Source organism: Tachyglossus aculeatus, chromosome 1 (assembly GCF_015852505.1).
Source record: "Tachyglossus aculeatus isolate mTacAcu1 chromosome 1, mTacAcu1.pri, whole genome shotgun sequence".
NCBI classification, from domain to species: domain Eukaryota; kingdom Metazoa; phylum Chordata; class Mammalia; order Monotremata; family Tachyglossidae; genus Tachyglossus; species Tachyglossus aculeatus.
In genome coordinates this window covers 149,624,659-149,644,001 of record NC_052066.1, presented here as the reverse complement: position 1 = coordinate 149,644,001, position 19,343 = coordinate 149,624,659, and the positions used below count along the sequence as shown (strand labels likewise).

The following is a 19,343-nucleotide window of genomic DNA, read 5'->3' as shown; positions in this document are numbered from 1 at the left end:
AAAGGTAAAGCCTTTGGATCTAGGCCAATGCTTCCCTAGGAGCAAGGGGCAGACCAATGATGGGATGGGGGAGGAGGGAAAAGCAGGGAAGGAGAGAAAGGAATAGACACACAGTGATGGTTTAGAAAGGAAGAGGGTGGAACAGGAGTGGAAACAAATGGACAGGAAGAGGAAGGAGATACACTTTTCCAGAAGCAAAGACCTCCCCCTTCTCTAGCTGGAGGCTACCTAAGCTATGGAGTAGGGGGCCTGAGCCCAGGGCCCTGGGGCAGAGCGAAATGGAAGAGGCCATCCTGTCCATGACTGCCGATGACCAAAGGGGCTCCCCACCTCTGCTCTCAGACCACCCATTCTGAGACCTTTTCTTACACCAGAGCAGTACTCAGGCTGGTTTCAGCCTACCTTCCAACTCAGGTGCACCCATGCAGCTCCTTCTGGGGGGAAGGGGGTGGGTCAAAGGGGCTTAAAAACTCATCAGCCACTACTAAATTCTAGTGGCTTTATCTTGTCCACCCAGGCCCTTGACCCGCTGCCAAGCACTCCCCATCAGAACAGAATTATGGTTCATTTATCAACAGGAATAGTAGGGTTGAAATCATCATCATCAACAACAATGGTATTTATTGAGCGCTTATTGTGTGCTGAGCACTGATACAACAGAGTTGATAGACATGTTATAGGGGAGGCAGACATTAATACAAATAAAGAATTTAGAGTATACAATTGGTAGCTATCTACATAAGTGCTTTGGGGTACATAAGGGAGGGGCATTGTGACAGACATCAATATAAATACATAATTTACAATATACAATTGATAGCTTTGTACCCAAGTGCTGTGGGATAATTTTAATTATGGTATTCGTTAAGTGCTTACTATGTTCTAAGCTCTGGGGTAGATACAAGGTAATTGGGTTGTCCCATGTGGGGTTCACAGTCTTTATCCCCATTTTACAGATGAGGTAACTGAGGCATAGCGAAGTTAAGTGACACAGCAGACAAATGGCAGAGCTGGTATTAGAACTCACATCCACATCCTCGGACTCCCAAGCCCATGCTCATAATAATAATAATAGCATTTATTAAGCACTTACTATGTGCAAAGCACTGTTCTAAGTGCTGGGGAGGTTATAAGGTGATCAGGTTGTCCCCCAGGGGGCTCACAGTCTTCATCCCCATTTTACAGGTGAGATCACTGAGGTGCAGACGTTAAGTGACTTGCCCAAAGTCACACAGCTGACAATTGACAGAGCGTGGATTTGAACCCATGACCTCTGAGTCCACAGCCCATGCTCATTCCCCTGAGCCACGCTGTTGCCACTAAGCCGTACTGCTTCTCAGTAAAATAATAATAATAATAATGGTATTTGTTAAGCACTTACTCTGTGCCAGGAACTGTACTAAGCACTGGGGTGGATATAAGCAAATTGGGTTGGACACAGTGGGAAGAATATCAAATGCCCAAGGGTCAAAACGAAACCTGCCTAAGTCTGATGGCATTTCATCTAAACCAAAAAGAACGATAGAAACCAAAATCATCAAAACATGGGAATCCGTCGAAACTGTCAGAAAGCCTAGCTTTAAAAACCACAGAGGGTGTGGTGGAACGCTTTATTTTACCTATGATGATGATGATGACATTTATTAAGCGCTTACTATGTGCAAAGCACTGTTCTAAGCGCTGGGGAGTTTACAAGGTGATAAAGTTGTCCCATGAGGGGCTCACAGTCTTAATCCCCATTTTACAGATGACGGAATTGAGGCACAGAGAAGGGAAGTGATTTGCCCAAAGTCACACAGCTGACAATTGGCGGAGCTGGGATTTGAACCCATGACCTCTGACTCCAAAGCCTGTGCTCTTTCCACTGAGCCACGCTGCTTACCTAGGTTGGAGGATTTCGTTTTCTGGAACTGCGGCGGATGGATTTTTTTTGCTAATCAACCAGTCGATGGTATCTATTGAGTGCTTGCTATGAGCAGAGCACTGTACTCCTTTGTGCCTCAGTGACCTCATCCGTAAAATGGGGATAAGGACTGGGGGACCCCCACGTGGGACATGAACTGTTTCCAACCTGATTAGCTATAATAATAATAATAATTATTATTATTATTATTATGGTACTTGTTAAGCACTTACTATGTTCTAAGCTTCGGGGTAGGTGCAAGTCAATCATGGCATTGTGGATAGAGCCCGGGGGTTCTAATCCCGGCTCTGCCACTTGTCTGCTGTGTGACCTTAGGCAAATCACTTCGCTTCTCTGTGCCTCAGTTACCACATCTGTAAAGTGGGGATTAAGACTGTGAGCCCCCCGTGGGACAACCTGATCACCTTGTAACCTTCCCAGCGCTTAGAACAGTGCTTTGCACATAGTAAGTGTTTATAAATACCATTATTATTAGTAGTAGTAGTAGTAGTAGTAGTAGTAAGTGCTCGGGAGAGTTTAGACTGTGAGCCCACTGTTGGGTAGGGACTGTCTCTATATGTTGCCAACTTGTGCTTCCCAAGCGCTTAGTACAGTGCTCTGCACACAGTAAGCGCTCAATAAATACGATTGATTGATTGATTGACTTTCAGCTTAGAGGGTAAAGATTTACGGTAGCTGCTTTATGGCTGGTGATTCGTCTGGCAGCTTGGATCGACCCCCTCTTCACCCCTCTTATCCCATTTCAACCTATTGTCCTGTTTCTTTCAGGAGATGAAAGAAAAAGGAACAAGGAAGCTACGTTCCGGACCTGATCAGACAACAGGCAGGAATCCTAAAGGCTTTTCCCTCAACCCTGGGCTCATTCCTATATTGTGCCACCAGAGGGCAGCGTTCCCCTGCCTCGCTCCGGCCCAGAGGCTGGCAAGGTCCATTCATTCATTCTTTCAATCTTATTTATTAATAATAGTAATAATAATAATATTAATGATGGCATTTACTAAGCGCTTACTATGTGCAGAGCACTCTCCTAGACTGTGAGCCCACTGTTGGGTAGGGACCGTCTCTATATGTTGCCAACGTGTACTTCCCAAGCGCTTAGTACAGTGCTCTGCACACAGTAAGTGCTCAATAAAAACGATTGAATGAATGAATGAATGTTGTAAGCGCTGGGGAGGTTACAAGATGATCAGGTTGTCCTACGGGGGGCTCACAGTCTTAATCCCCATTTTACAGATGAGTTAACTGAGGCCCAGAGAAATTAAGTGACTTGCCCGAAGTCACACAGCTGACAATTGGCGGAGCTGGGGTTTAATAATAATAATAATAATGGTATTTGTTAAGCGCTTACTATGTGCAAAGCACTGTTCTAAACGCTGGGGAGGTTACAAGGTGATCAGGTTGTCCCACAGGGGGCTCACAGTTTTAATCCCCATTTTGCAGATGAGGTAATTGAGGCACAGAGAAGTTAAGTGACTTGCCCAAAGTCACACAGCTGACAGTTGGTGGAGCCGGGATTTGAACCCATGACCTCTGACTCCAAAGCCCGTGCTCTTTCCACTGAGCCGTGCTGCTGCTGGAGTGCTTACTGAGCGCTTACCTTGTGCAGAACACTGTTACTAAGCACTTGGGAACGTACAATACAACGATAAACAATCACATGCCCTGCCCACAACAGCATTCAGAGCCTGAGGTGGTGGAGGAAGGCCTAGCCTGGCCCATAATTTGGAGACCCCCAGGTCTGGAACATGCTGGTCTTATCATCATCATCATCATCAATCGTATTTATTGAGCGCTTACTATGTGCAGAGCACTGTACTAAGCGCTTGGGAAGTACAAATTGGCAACATATAGAGACAGTCCCTAACCAACAGTGGGCTCACAGTCTAGTATCAGAGGCTCAAGAGAAGCAGGCTTCAGAAACAGCATAGCCTAGTGGGATTAGAGCAAGGGCCTGAGAGTCAGAAGACCTGGGTTCTAATCCCAGCTCTGCTACCTGTCTGCTGTGTGACTTTGGGCAAGTCAATTCACTTCTCTATGCCTCAGTTACCTCTTCTGTAAAATGGGCTTTAAGACTATGACCCCTACAGGGGACCTTGACCTGATTAGTTTGTTTCTACCCTACCACAGTGCCAGGCACAGAGTAAGTGCTTAACAAATATCATTAAAAAAATAGAGTTTATGTCCACCAACCCTGTTATATTGCACTCTCCTGAACACTTAGTACAGTGCTCTGCACATAGTAAATGCTCAATAAGCATGACTGACTGATTGATCTTAGGGGATGCTTAGTTCTTTTGACTCGAACCTATCCTCTATCCTTTCCACCATGAAAGAGTGTGCAAGGTTTAATTCAGAAGTGCCTTTCCTTGGTGGCGGCTGAATCAGATTATGGCCACTAAGGCAGGGGTGGAATCTGTGTTTTCGGGTGTCTTTAGGAAGCAGTGTGGCCTAGCAGAAAGTGCACGGACCTGGGAGTTGGAGAACCTGGGTTCTAATTCCAGCTCAGCCATGTACCTGCTGTGTAACTTTGGGCAAATCACTTAACTTCTCTGTGCTTCAGTTTCCTCATCTGTGAAATGGGGATTCAATTCTCCTCTCTCCTACTTAGACTGTGAACCCCATGTGGGACAGGGACTGTCCAGCCGGATAACCCGGTTTTCCACCCCAACGCTTAGGACAGTGCTTGACACAGACTAAGGGCTTAACAAGTACCATAATTATTATTCATCCATTCAATTGTATTTATTGAGTGCTTACTGTGTGCAGAGCACTGTACTAAGCGCTTGGGAAGTACAAGTCGGCAACGTATAGAGACGGTCCCTACCCAACAACGGGCTCACAGTCCAACTTGCCACTAGCTGTGGTCAGACCTAGTCCACTAGATTTTCTTTTCCTATTCAGTAGGGGATGGTCTTTGTTCCATCTGGGAAGAAAAGTGTAGGGCCTCCCTTCTGTTTAATGGCTGGGACGTTGGGGTAAATGGGTAACCAGGGGCCAAACCCTTCCGACTCAGGGAGGGAGGGTGGGGAGGAGGGGAGAGAAGAAGAGGGAAAGGGAGGGAGGGAAAGGGAGGGAGCGAAAGCTGAAATCAGCCTCTCTCATTAGTGCTTTCTTTCCCCTGCCTGAGATCGGCTTTCAGCCTTATCACGAGGAGACTGGGCTTTCATTCCTCCTGGCACATGCCATAACTCCAGGAGAGACAAGTTTATTTTTCAGACGGGGAGTGTTTATAGTTTGGGGGAGGGAGCGGGAAGGAGAGGGGGAAGGGACTATAGATCGACCAGTCCGTTGATCCTCCCCTTTTTCTTCCCAGGGGAACAACTGTGGCTCCCCTGGATGGGCCACGGTCTTCTAGATTGTCAGCCCGTTGTTGGGTAGGGATTGTCTCTGTTGCCGAATTGTACTTTCCAAGCGCTTAGTACAGTGTTCTGCACACCGTAAGTGCTCAATAAATATGATTGAATGAGTGAATGGGCCACATGTCCAGGAATGGGAAGGGAGCCAGGAGCGGGTCCGATGCAGGGGTGACCCTCTGCCCCACAGCACTTATGTATATATCTGTCATTTTATTTATTTATATTCATGTCTGTTTACTTGTATTGAGAAGCAGCATGGCTCAGTGGAAAGAGCCTGGGCTTTGGAGTCAGAGGTCGTGGATTCGAATTCCGGCTCCACCACATGTCTGCTGTGTGACCTTGGGCAAGTCACTTAACTTCTCAGAGCCTCAGTTACCTCATCTGTAAAATGGGGATGATGACTGTGAGCCCCACGTGGGACAACCTGATCACCTTGTATCCCCCCAGTGCTTAGAACAGTGCTTTGCACATAGTAAGCGCTTAACAAATGCCATTATTATTATTATTATTATTATTATTGATGTCTGTCTCCCCTCCTCCCCGAGACTGCTAGCTCGTTGTGGGCAGGGATAGTCACTGGCGCTGTATTGTATTTTCCCAAGCGCTTAGTACAGTGCTCTGCATGCAGCGAGCGCTTAATACGATTGAGTGAATGAAGAGATGAAGATAATCCTAAACGTGGGGGGCCGCACCCCCATCCCTCTGCCCCAACCCGGGGCAGGCAAACAAACGGATCTGGGAGGGGGCTCACTGTCTTCCCAAATTAGAGGCGCAACCCAGGCCCATCCCAGATGACCCCCCCCAGTGGGCAGCATTCCCACCCGGGGTAGGGAAGGAGAAGGGCAGGGGGAGGGTGAGAGGGGTGGGGCAGCGTCGATTGGTGGCAAGAACCCGGGTTGGGAGTCAGAAGACTTGGGTTCTAATCCCGACTCCGCCACATGTCTGCCGTGTGAGCTTGGGCAAGTCACTTCGCTTCTCTGTGCCTCAGTGGCCTCATCTGTCAAATGGGGATGAAGACTGGGAGCCCCACGTGGGACAACCTGATTACCTTGTATCTCCCCCAGCGCTTAGAACAGTACAGGGCACATATTAAGCGCTTAACAAATACCGTTATTACTATTATGGGTTGGGTGAGGGGGCGGGCTCGGCTAGAAGGATGAGGTGGGCGGGGCGGAGCCCGAGGCGGGAGGGTGAGGGGGCGGATACAGGGGCATTTCATTCATTCAATCATATTTATTGAGCGCTTACGGTGTGCGGAGCCCTATGCAGTGTGCGGAGTCCTTCCCCTGGTCTGGAATGCCCTCCCTCCGCACATCCGCCAAGCTAGCTCTTTTCCTCCCTTCAAAGCCCTACTGAGAGCTCACCTCCTCCAGGAGGCCTTCCCAGACTGAGCCCCCTTTTTCCTCTCTTCCTCCTCATCCCCCCGGCCCTACCTCCTTCCCCTCCCCACAGCACCTATATATATATATATATATATATATATATATATACAGATATATATACAGATTTAATACTCTATTTATTTTACTTGTACATATTTACTATTCTAGTTATTTTAATGACGTGCATATAGCTATAATTCTATTTATTCTGACGGTTTTGACACCTGTCTACATGTTTTGTTTTGTTGTCTGTCTCCCCATTCTAGACCGTGAGCCCGTTGTTGGGTAGGGACCGTCTCTATATGTTGCCGACTTGTACTTCCCAAGCGCTTAGTACAGTGCTCTGCACACAGTGAGCGCTCAATAAATAGATTGAATGAATGAATACTAAGCGCTTGGAAAGTACGATTCAGCAATAAAGAGAGACAATCCCTGCCCACACCGGGTCTACAGTCTGGGGGGGGGGGGGGGGTGGGGGAGACAGACAGACATCAAAGTAAACGGGCATCAATATAAATGAATTGAATAATAGATAGATAGATAGATATACATAAGTGCTATGGGGCGGGGAGAGGGGGCAGAGCCAGGGGCAGGGGGACGGGCGAGGGGGCGGAACCTGGGGCAGGAAGCAGGAGAGGGGGCGAGCCAAGGGGCAGGGGAAGGGCGAGGGGGCAGAACCAGGAGCGGGGGGTGGGCGAGGGGGCGGAACCTGGAGCATTGGGGGCGGGAGAGGGGGCACGGCGAGGGACATGGGGCGGGTGAGGGGGCAGAGCCAGGGGCAGCGGGAGGGTGAGGGGGCAGAGCCAGGGGCAGGGGACGGGCGAGGAGGCGGAGCCAAGGGAAGGGGGTGAACGAGGGGGCAGAGCCAGGGGCGGCAGGGGAGGGTGAGAGTGTAGAGCCAGGGACAGGGGGATGGGCGAGGGGGCAGAGGGATGGGCGAGGGGGCAGGGCCAGTGGCATCGGGGGCGGGCGAGGGGGCGAAACCTGGGGCATTGAGGCCGGGTGAGGGAGCAGAGCCAGGGCGGGCGGGGGGGGGGGGGGGGCAGAGCCAGGGGCATTGGGGGCGGGCGAGGGAGCAGAGCGAGGGGCAGAGCGAGGGGCAGAGCCCGGGGCAGGGGGCGGGTGAGGGGGCAGAGCCAGGGCGGAAGGGGAGGCAGAGCCAGGGGCATTGGGGGCGGGCGAGGGGGCAGAGCCAGGGGCATTGGGGGCGGGCCAGGGGGGCAGAGCCAGGGGCATTGGGGGCGGGCGAGGGGGCAGAGCCAGGGGCATTGGGGGCGGGCGAGGGGGCAGAACCAGGGGCATTGGGGGCGGGTGAGGGAGCAGAGCCAGGGCGGGCGGGGGGAGCAGAGCCAGGGGCATTGGGGCGGGCGAGGGAGCGGAGCCAGGGGCGGGGGGGGGGTCGGGCGAGGGGGCAGAGCCAGGGGCAAGGGGGTGGGCGAGGGGGCAAGGCCAGGGGCGAGGGGGCGGAGCCAGGGGGCGGAACCTGGGACATTGGGGGCGGACGAGGGGGCAGAGCCAGGGGCATTGGGGGCGGAGCCGGGAGCGCAGGGCGGAGGGGTGGGTTGTGTGGCCTTGGATCCGGGCCCCGACGGTCTCCCCGCCGCCGGCTCCCTCCCGTGCCCTCCTCCCTCCGTCCCGTGGCCGCCCTCCCTCCCGTGCCCTCCTCCCTCCCTCGGCCCGTCCGAGGCTTTAGGATGGCAGCCCGGGGCCCGGGGGGCCGCGGCGCTGCTGGGCGCCGCGGCGCTGCTGGCCCTGGCGCCGTGGCCGGGGCGCCGTCCGGAGGGCCGCCGTCCGGAGGGCTCCCCGGAGGCGGCGGCGGCGGCGATGGTGGCAGGGCTGCGGCCCGAGGTGTGGCGGCGGGCGCGGGCCGTGCGGGGGCGGCGGGCTTGGGGCGGGGGGTCGGGCGGGTCCCTGGGCTGCGCCGCCCTGCGCCGCCTGTCCGGGCTGAGCCCCGTGGGCGCGGGGGACACGAAGGCCGTGGTGCGGGCCCAGCTGGGCGGGGCCGGGGGCCGGGGCCGGGGCCGGGGCCGGGGTCTGGCCCTGGCCCTGAAGGCGGTGCGGCCCAACGGGCCCGACGTCAGCCGCTGCCTGCAGCGCCCGGGGGCCCTGCCCGCCGCCTGCCGCCGCCGGGCCAACTACAAGCTGCTCAAGGAGCTGGCGCTCCTCCAACGCCTGCGCCACCCGGCCGTCGTCAAGGTAACCGGGGGATGCGGGGAGGCGGGCAGGACCCCTTTGTCGGCTTTCTTTATCAATCAATCAATCGATCAATCAATCGTATTTATGGAGCGCTTACTGTGTGCAGAGCACTGGACTAAGCGCAAATTGGCCACATAGACAGTCCCTACCCAACAGTGGGCTCACAGTCTAAAAGGGGGAGACAGAGAACAAAACCAAATATACTAACAAAATAAAATAAATAGAATAGATATGTACAAATAGATTAAATAAATAGAGTAAAAAAAATATGTACAAGCATATATACATATATACAGGTGCTGTGGGGAAGGGAGGGAGGTAAGATGGGGGGATGGAGAGGGGGAAGAGGGGGAGAGGAAGGAAGGGGCTCAGTCTGGGAAGGCCTCCTGGAGGAGGTGAGCTCTCGGCAGGGCCTTGAAGGGAGGAAGAGAGCTAGCTTGGCGGATGGGCAGAGGGAGGGCATTCCAGGCCCGGGGGAGGACGTGGGCCGGGGGTCGATGGCGGGACAGGCGAGAGCGAGGTACGGGGAGGAGATCAGCGGTGGAGGAGCGGAGGGTGCGGGCTGGGCTGCAGAAGGAGAGAAGGGAGGTGAGGTAGGAGGGGGCGAGGGGATGGACAGCCTTGAAGCCCAGGGTGAGGAGTTTCTGCCTGATGCGCAGATTGATTGGTAGCCACTGGAGATTTTTGAGGAGGGGAGTGATATGCCCAGAGCGTTTCTGGACTGCAGAGCACTGTACTAACCGCTTGGGAAGTACAAATTGGCAACATATAGAGACAGTCCCTACCCAACAGTGGGCTCACAGTCTGAAAGGGAGAGCGCTGACTCTGCTGTTAATTAAGCGCTGACTCTGCTGTTCTAAGCGCTGGGGTTGATGCGATAATAATAATAATGGCATTTCTTCATTCATTCATTAAGCGCTTAGCACAGTGAAGTGCTTAGAGAGGCAGCGTGGCTCTGTGGAAAGAGCACGGGCTTGGGAGTCACAGGTCACGGGTTCGAATCCCGCCTCCCCCACATGTCTGCTGTGTGACCTTGGGCAAGTCGCTTCACTTCTCTGTGCCTCAGTTTCCTCATCTGTAAAATGGGGATGAAGACTGTGAGCCCCACGTGGGACAACCTCATCTCCTTGTATTCCCCCCAGCGCTTAGAACAGTGCTTTGCTCATAGTAAGCGCTTAACAAATACCAACATTATTATTATTACAGTGCTCTGCACACAGTAAGCGCTCAATAAATACGATTGATTGATTCATTCATTCAAGCGCTTTTATTAATGATGTGTATATAGCTATAATTCTATTTATTCTGAGGGTATTGACGCCTGTCTACCTGTTCTGTTGTCTGTCTTCCCCTTCTAGACTGTGAGCCCGTTGTTGGGTAGGGACCGTCTCTATATGTTGCCGGCTTGTACTTTCCAAGCGCTTAGTACAGTGCCCTGCACACAGTAATCGCTCAATCAGTACGATTGAATGAATGAAGTGGCTTGCCCAAGGTCACAAAGCTGATATGTGGCGGAGGCGGGATTAGAACCCATGACCTCTGACTCCCAAACTCGGGCTCTTTTCACTAGGCCACGCTGCCCTTTGTGCCTCCCACCGCTCCCCCATCCGCTCCGGCCCCCATCCTTTCCAGCAGGGTTTACTGGAAACCGCCCGACCTCGGGAGTCAGAGGAAGGGGGTTCTAATCCTGCTCCGCCACGTCATTCATTCATTCATTCATTCGTATTTGGTGAGCGCTTAGCGTGTGCCGAGCGCTGTACTAAGCGCTTAGAGCATAGAGAAGCAGCGGGGTTTACTGGAAAGAGCACAGCTTGGAAGTCAGAGGACGCGGGAGTGCTCACCGTGTGCGGAGCACTGTACTAAGTGCTTGGAAAGTAGAGAAGGAGCGGGCCTTACTGGAAACAGCCTGGTCTTGGGAGTCAGAGGTCGCGGGTTCTAATCCCTGCTCTGCCACTTCATTCATTCAGTCGTATTTAATGAGTGCTTACTGTGTGCGGAGCACTGGGCTAAACGCTTGGAAAGTAGAGAAGCAGCGGGGCTTACTGGAAAGAGCACGGATTTGGGAGTCAAGACGCGGGTTCTAATCCAGCTCCGCCGCTTCATTCATTCAGTAGCATTTATTGAGCGCTTACCCTGTGCGGAACACTGTACTAAGCGCTTCGAAAATAGAGAAGCAGCGTGGTTTAGTGGAAGGAGCACGGGTTTGTGGGTTCTAATCCCGGCTATACCACTTGTCGCTGGGTGACCTTGGGCAAACCACTTCATTGTGCCTCAATTACCTCATCTGGAAAATGGACATTAAGACTGCGAGCCCCACGTGGGACAAACTGATTACCTTGTAACTACCCCAGCGCTTAGAACAGTGCTTGGCACATAGTAAGCATGGCGTAATGGATAAAGCATGGGCCTAGAAGTCAGAAGGGCATGGGTTGTTCTAATCCCGGCTCTGCTCGTTGTCTGCTGTGTGACCTTGGGCAACTCGCTTCACTTCTCTGAGCCCCGGTGACCTCCTCTGTAAAATGGGGATTGAGACTGGGAGCCCTCGTGGGACAGGGACCGTGTCCAACCTGATTTGCTTGTATCTGCCCCAGCTCTTGGTACAGTGTCTGGCACATAGTAAGCGCTTAACAAATCCCGTCATTATCATTATCTCCATCCCGGAGAGGGCAGGTAGACCGGCAGGCCCCGGAGGGGCAGCTATACATCCTCATCCTAGAGACCAATTAAGTATTTCCGCTTCTCCCGTTCCCCTCCCCTTCACACACCTTTTTTGCAAAGGGGAGGAAATGCGTTATTAATTGATGCTAATGACCCTAATGGCCCTGTCGTAAACGTCTCCGGGCCGGGCTGGTGGGTCCAGCTGAATCCCCAATCCTCTTCCCTCCTTCCCTCCTACATTGGGCCGGCCGGGAGGGACAGACTTACCACCGGCCACCCAAGCTGCTGGTGGGGCGGGAGTGACCGACTGACCACCGGCCATCTCCTACACGTCTCTCCCAGGGGAGCAGGACCCTGGCTTGGGGTCAGAGGGGGTGGGGAAGGGGCTGCAATCCAGTTTCCCCCCCCCTCCCCTTTGCTGGAGGAAATCGGGGCAGGTGAAGGTGGAGTCACCCGAGCCTAATCATAATAATGATGATGGTGGTATTTGTTAAGCACTTACTATCTGCCAGGCACTGTAGTAATTACGGTATTTGTTAAGCGTTTACCGTGTGCCGGGTATTGTAGTAATTGTAGTCCCCCCCTCCCCATCGTCCCCCTCTCCATCTCCCCCATCTTTCCTCCTTCCCTTCCCCACAGCACCTGTATATATGTATATATGTTGGCACATATTTATTACTCTATTTATTTATTTATTTATCTTGTACATATCTATTCTATTTATTTTATTTTGTTAGTATGTTTGGTGCTGTTCTCTGTCTCCCCCTTCTAGACTGTGAGCCCGCTGTTGGGTAGGGACTGTCTCTATGTGTTGCCGACTTGTGCTTCCCAAGCGCTTAGTACAGTGCTCTGCACACAGTAAGCGCTCAATAAATACAATTGATTGATTGATTGATTGAGGTATTTTTCAAACATACTGTGTGCCAGGTACTGTACTAAGCACTGGGGTGAATAGAAGCAAATCGGTTTGGACCCAATCCCTGTCCTACATAGGGCTCACAGTCTTAATCCCCATTTTACAGATGACAGAACTGAGACCCAGAGAAGTGAAATGACTTGCCCAAAGCCACACAGCAGACAAGTGGGGGAGTTGGGATTAGAACCCATGACCTTCTGACTCCCAGGCCTGTGCTCTATCCACTGTGCCAGTAGGCAGCATTTCTATTTTTCTCCAACTTTTTTTCTAACTCTTTCTCTCCATGCCTCTTCTTTTCTGCCCCGCAGTTGTACGGCCAGTGCTGCGATCACAGCCCAGATGGGGAGATCGGGGTCACCGCCATCCTGGAGTTGGGAAGTCCTCTGGAGTTCATTCAGCTCCTGCAGACCCCCTGGGAGGAGAGATTTAAAGTAAGAAAACAAAACAAAGGGTTTTTTGTTTTCTTATCATCAGTAGCTTTCTAGTAGCAAACCGAGTGAGGTTCAGGATTCCCCTGGGCGCCCCCCTCCCCCCACCCTCCCCCAGGGCCCAAGAGATTATCCCGCTGGCCTTGTGTTTGCTTGTGCAAATGCATTTAAATATTTTTGTTTTTCACCCCTTTGAGATTGGGTTTGGGGAAGAAAAACAAAAAGCCAAAATACCTCCCCAGGATACAAAGTGCTTCAGCATTCCTGCATCTCTCTTTCCCTCCTGCTTTGGAAGGAACTGTGTGGGACGTTGATAAAGCGAAATGGTAAATGCTTCGCCCCAAGCACGAAGGCTCCTCTCTCCATCAGCCCTCCCTAGCCTTCCAATGAGGTCTGACCCGAGGTCCCAGTAGTTCCAGAAACAGTCCTGGAACACTGGTTAGACGTTTCTAAGATGGGTGGGTGAATTGTACTACCCTTTGCTGCGGCATTTCAGAAGAACACGATGATGGGTTTCCAAAGTGCTGGGCTCAGGGTAGGGGTCCCTCCCTGAGGTTACTTGAAAACTCAACTCGTAGTGAAAAGTGATGGGAAGTACATTTGCTTAATTCGATTTTAGGAGAGTTTAGTGTTTCTCTGGGCTACCCAAGGCCTGACTGAAACGCCTCTGTGAAATGGAAGAGGATTCCCTCCCAATGAGACTTTTGACCAAAACGGAGAAGGCAGCTCTTGGTTTAGTGATCTGGAAGAAGCTGCCCTCTTGCAAAGACACTCTGAGATGATGACACCCGTATGCAGCCACTGTATGCAACAGTTTCTTGGGGCATTTCCAGGGATCGGGTTGACTGGTATAACCCAACTAAACAGGTGGGCTGGATTTATTCAGTCAGACCCGTGCAGACTACCATTTTCAAATTCAAGATGAATTCTTAGAAATGCCGGATCCTCTGGTTTCCGAGACCTGGAAAGATGGCTGGGGTTTGTATGTGTGTGAGAGTTTGCTTAATATCTTCCAGGCATCTCTAGTGACTAAACCCCTTAGTTAGTCTTCCCCATTTGGGGTTTGTTTGGGGATCTCCTACCCGTGCCTTTTGGTGTTCTTCCTGAGGCAGCCATGCCAGGTGCCTTCATCACCCAGTCACTTGAGTGGTTTTGCTTGTCGGTCCATTAGGCTTTCTGAGACTAAGAATGATTTTGTTGGGAGACAAATGTTTCGATTCAAGGCAGCAGGAAACTTTTTATGAGGGAGAAAACCAATTATATCCTGCATAATTATATTCCTTCTAAGCATCTGGGTAATTTTCATTAACAATCCTGGTTGCTGTCGCGCAAGTCATGTCTATTCAATGATTGCCGCCTTATGACTCTGGGAGCCGAGGAGAAGAGCTAAGCCTCTGTCTTGGTGTGGGACTCAAACTATTTCCAACATCCCATCTGGCGGTTGTTAGCTACCTCTTACCCCACAGTTTAAAATCGATCCGAGACTCACACTATGTTGGGAGGTCTAGACTCTAAGCTCCTTGTGGGCAGGGATTGTGTCTACCAACTATTGTACTCTAGGGCTTAATGCAGTGCTCTGCACACAATTAGCGCTCACCACATACCATTGATTGATTTTAAAAACTGGAGGGCTTCAGGGCTTTTCAGGTGAGCAAGGAGGTTTCTTTTTTCCTATGGGTTGAGTGGAGGGTTCAGTTGATGTTCTGAAGGCCTGAGCAAGCCTTGGTCCCTGTTTTATGAGTCACCACCTGAGTTGAGAGACAAGTCCTGCAAATAGGTAGCTCTAGGAAGAGAGAGAGAGAGTGTATTTGTGTTTGTCCTCCAGCCATCCTGTTGCTTGAGCCTTTTCTAAACACACTCTGGGTAACAGTGGAAACTTCCACTACAAAACTGGGATGGCCTGAGCATTGGTCAACTGAGAATCTCATCAATCTAGTCTCAAGACCCATCCCTTTGTTCTCCACCTCTGTCTTAACCGTGGGTCTCCCTCTCAGCAGGTGCCACTCTTTGAAAGGAATTTTCAGGCTTCCCCTGCCCCGCCAAGTCAATGAGCCCCTGTTTCCAGAGGGAGAAGCAGAGAGAGATTTAGCTAGATGTTGACTGGGATTGTTTTCCACCTTGCTGCTGTTTCAGATTTGTTTAGGGCTGGTGAGGTTGCTGCACTATCTGGCACACTCCCCCCTGGGGTCGGTGGCCTTGTTGGATTTCCAGCCACGACAATTTGTCCTGGTGAATGGACACCTGAAAGTGACGGACCTGGACGATGCCAGCACAGAGGAGCCAGAGTGCCAGTCGGATGAATACTGCACCCTGGACTTCCCTGACAGAACATTCCCTGGCCGCTGTGGCGCCGCTGGCCGCTGTCATGGCCTAAACGAAAAACGGAACCTCTACAACGCCTATCGGTATGTACTGGCCCTTGGCCACAACGGTGGGCCCAGCTCCCCCAAACCCTGCACCATTTTCCCTTGTGGTGGCCGGGGGGAGGGTGAGGGGTGGGAGTGTGTGTCTGTCTGTGCATCCGCGTATAGGTGCTCAAAGGGACAGCAGGTTCGGCCCCACTCCCTCACTTCTTTGCCCCTTCATTCATTTCTAGTCCCGGCTCTGCCACTTGTCTGCTCTGTGACCTTGGGCAAGTCACTTCGCTTCCTGTGCCTAAGTTACTTCATCTGTAAAAGGGAATTGAGACTGAGTCCCATGTGGGACAGAGACCATGTCCAACTTGATTTGCTTTTATCCATCCCAGCGTTTAGTACAATGCATGGCACATAGCGCTTAACAGATACCATTATTATCATTCTAGACTGTGAGCCCGCTGTTGGGTAGGGACCGTCTCCATATGTTGCCAACTTGTACTTCCCAAGCACTAGGTACAGTGCTCTGCACACAGTAAGCACTCAATAAATACGATTGAATGAATGAATCCCAGAAGCAGTGTGGCCTAATTGAAAGAACGTGGGCCTGGGCATCTAAGAATCTGGGTTCATGTCCCGGTTCTGCTTCTTGTCTACTCTGTGACCTTCACTTAACTTCTTTCTTCTTCAGTGTCCTCACTTGTCACATGGGGATTCAGTAACTTGTTTTCGCTCCCCTTAGACTGTGAACCCCACCTGGTTCAGGGACATTGTCCAATCTACTTATCTTGTATCTACCCCAGCGCTTAGTGCAGTGCTTGAAACATAGTAAGTGCTAAACAGATCAGCATTATCATTAATCCTGGCCCCAGCATCAGAAAGGTCTTAGACTCCCCAACCATTGCTCATCTGTAGGGAGTTTCGAGCACTCAAACAGCTTCTCTCTCCCACTCCCCCATGCCCGCTCTCCCCTCCCTGCCACCCCCTTCCCACACTTGCCCCGCCCTCCCCTCAGTTGGGAATCTTACTGATTCCTTTCATCAGCGTCAGTCCAGCTGGTGGCTGTCTTGTTATTGATTCTAGAAGGGGAAGGCAGTGAGAGGAGCAGGTCTCTGGCTCTCAGCATATGCCAGCCTGTTGGTGCCTTCTCAGCTGCCTGTCCTCCCAGGGGCTGCTGGAAGATGCTGGGGAACAGTAGGGTCCCTTTTCCACCTGCTGACATTGCCTCCTTGGGGGACTCTGGGCAGGAAAGAACTTCCCAACAGGCAGTGCTGCCCAGCCTGTATTAATTGCAAGTAAATTTGATCACTACAAGAGTGATCAGATTTACCTATGTACATGTATTCCTATGTCTCTTATTGATGTTTCATTTATTTATCAGTTCATTCAAGTATTTGTTCAGCTGCTTCATCCTGATGTGTCCGTACTGCTTCCTGTTGTATCCTTGTTCTTTGTTCGGCTTTCACTCTCTGCAGATCATTTTGGCCTGTCTACCCATTAACTGTAAACTCTTCGAACTCTAGAAACATGTTACGCTGCTATCGTACTCTCCCAAACACTTAATGTGATGCCTAGCACTCAGTAGTTGTTCCATAAGGACCTGGGATGGGTGGATTGAAGAGTATGGTGAAAGGGGAGGATTGAGACAGGTGGAGGTTGGGCGAAGTTAATCTGGGAGAGCTTCCCGGAGGAGGTGGGTTTTGGGATGTGGTCTTAAGTCAAGGAAGGTCACTCCACTCTCTCCCCACAGTCAGTGTCTTGTACTCTACGAGAACAGGAATAAGTAATGCTTAAGGGGGAACTTCTAACACAGCTTCGGGCTCTCTTCCAGGTACTTTTTCACATACCTTTTGCCACACACATCACCTCCTGCCTTGCAGCCTCTTCTCCTGGATATTCTGAACGCCACAGGTACAGACTCGTGTTTCCTAACAAGAACCATGAATCATCAGACCTTTTTCCCTGCCATGATGCCCCTTTGTCTTCGACCTAGGTGATTTACGATACGGGATCAATGAGACACTAGCCACATTTGAAGAAGTGCGCCATTTGTATGAGTCTGGGCTTTATCTCCAGAACAGCCCCCAACATCTGAAAGGTACCAGCAGTCCCGGGCGAGGCAGAAGATGCACTCAGGGGTCTTGACAGCCAGAGAGGGGGCAGGAGTTCAGCCCACATCCCAGTGGGCAAGGGGGAGGCGGGAGGGAGAAGGAGGGTGACCTCATGGTCCGTGAACTGGAGTTCCTTTTGATTTCAGATTACATTCTTCTGAAGGGCTTCCGTCCGAAAGATAGCCAGGACTACAGGTGCTGGCCCTCCTACAGCCACCTGGGGTGCTTGCTGTCTGTCCACGATGCTGAGGAGGCGGCCAGCATCTGTGCCTCCCACCCACAGTGCCAGAGTTTCATCATCCACCAGGAGCAGACATGGGCAGGTGAGCTTGGTGCTCTCTTTGCCATCCCCATGGTGGAGCTGCATTGTTGTCTAGTGAAAAGAGCACAGGCCTGGGAGTCGGAGGACCTGGGTTCTAATCCCAACTCTGACAATTGCTGTGAGACCCTGGGCAAGTCATTTAACTTTTCTTTGCCTCAGTTTCCTCAACTGTAAAATGGGGATTCAATACCTCCCTCCTACTTCAGACTGCAAGCCCCATGCAGGGTGGGGACTGTGACCGACCTAACTGACTGGTACCTACCCCAGCGCTTAGAATAGTGTTTGACGCATAGTAAGCGCTTAACAAGTACCATGAAACAAATAATGAGTTAGCAGGTTTGGCCCCGGTGAGCCTTGGGCTGAGGTCAGAGTTAAGTAATGCCATTCAACAGCCAGGAGACCCCAGGTGAGACACAATATTGGAGGCCATGCCTCCCGTCCTGCCTCCCTTCTTCCGTCCCGCCCTCCTTCCCTTTTTTCTCTTTATCTTAAATCCTGCTCTGGCTACCGGGACCGCAGGGAGGGAAGGAGGGGAGTCGAGAACCGGGAACGGAGGGAGGAGAGCAGGGGAAGGGATTGTGTGAACCTGGGTCAGCCTCCGTCCATCTCCCTGAGCAAGAGGTGGGGCCTAGGGCTCCAGGGAGGGTCATGCTGAATAGGCATGGAATCCGTGCCAAAATACATGAGGACTGTCTTTCCACCCCATGACAGGCCGACACCTCGCGTCATTCCGGAGCAGCATGGCGGAGCTGATTCCTGACGCCCATTCACAGGTGTACAGAAAGCAAGCTGGGACCCGAAGCGGTGAGGCACTGTAGCCGGCTTTTGGAGACCTGTGCTATGCAGGGAGACACTTCCACCCTCTGACTCGAGGGGACCGCTGGGTCACTGTGGGGCAGGCCTCAGCTGGCTTAGAACGGTCATCATCTCTCCCAGGTGGAGGGTTTCCTCGCCCCGCCACAGATGGACAGCATTGGTATCCCGTGTGGTAGGATGCCCCAGGCCTGATGGGAGCCCCATAGGCGTGCCTGGACCCAAGGTGGGGTGTCACGAGCTCCTGGCGTCTCTGCAAGGTCCAGCTGCGGAAACTGCCAGGACCCAGACTACAGGGGATGCAGTGAGCCTGACCCCAGCACCCCGAAGCATGGATGGCCGTTTCCAGTTTAATAACCTTGGAGGTTGTCCTATGTACTTTCAGTGAAAGCATCATTAGGGAGCAGATTGTCAAGTACCTCGAGAGCCTGTTTCCTAGGCGCTTCATTTAAGAGATGGCCTGGGATGGGCCCTCTTGAGCTAGCAGGGAGGTGTTTGGTGGAAAATCACAGCCCTGAGTATTAGCATTAACCATCGCTTGTTCCTTTCTTCTGGTATACCTCACTCAGTGAGTGAGCGTGGACATGTCTCCAGATTGAACTTGGACTTTGCAGGCTGATGCTGCGGGGATTCCTGCCCCTCCCCTTCCCTCCATTAGCCAGAACTCCTGGGATTTTATCAAGTTTTCCATTCCTGTTGGACTCTGGAATAATAACAACAGCCCTCAACCAGAGGCAGTGGGGAATGGAAGGAAGGGCCCAAAGTGGCAGGGCCGGCTTGCTCGCCACCTCAAACACTGGCCCCATTTTGTTTTGAGATGCGGCCATTTCCCGGGAAGTAGAGTGAACCATTTTCCAGCTGATTCCTCAGTAACAGCACTCTG

The 19,343-nt window shown here is 52.0% G+C and overlaps 1 protein-coding gene across 1 annotated transcript; it reads left to right on the top strand.

Annotated features, from left to right (window-relative positions):
• The first annotated feature begins 309 nt into the window (after positions 1 to 309).
• On the top strand, positions 310 to 19,128 carry LOC119927387 (extracellular tyrosine-protein kinase PKDCC-like). Its single transcript, XM_038746032.1, has 9 exons — positions 310 to 414; positions 2,693 to 2,845; positions 8,349 to 8,858; positions 12,741 to 12,863; positions 14,994 to 15,265; positions 17,046 to 17,125; positions 17,208 to 17,312; positions 17,472 to 17,648; positions 18,359 to 19,128. The coding sequence occupies exons 1-9, from the start codon at positions 310 to 312 to the stop codon at positions 18,463 to 18,465; spliced, it is 1,632 nt and encodes a 543-aa protein (XP_038601960.1). The 3' UTR covers positions 18,466 to 19,128.
• Positions 19,129 to 19,343: the final 215 nt, after the last annotated feature.

Excerpts from the sequence above, each read along its gene's own strand:
- LOC119927387 (XM_038746032.1), top strand. The coding sequence starts at position 310 with ATGACCAAAGGGGCTCCCCACCTCTGCTCTCAGACCACCCATTCTGAG. Across the intron at positions 2,846-8,348 it reads TCGCTCCGGCCCAGAGGCTG|GCTTTAGGATGGCAGCCCGG; the intron begins GCAAGGTCCATT and ends GGCCCGTCCGAG. Across the intron at positions 17,313-17,471 it reads CAGCCCCCAACATCTGAAAG|ATTACATTCTTCTGAAGGGC; the intron begins GTACCAGCAGTC and ends TTTTGATTTCAG.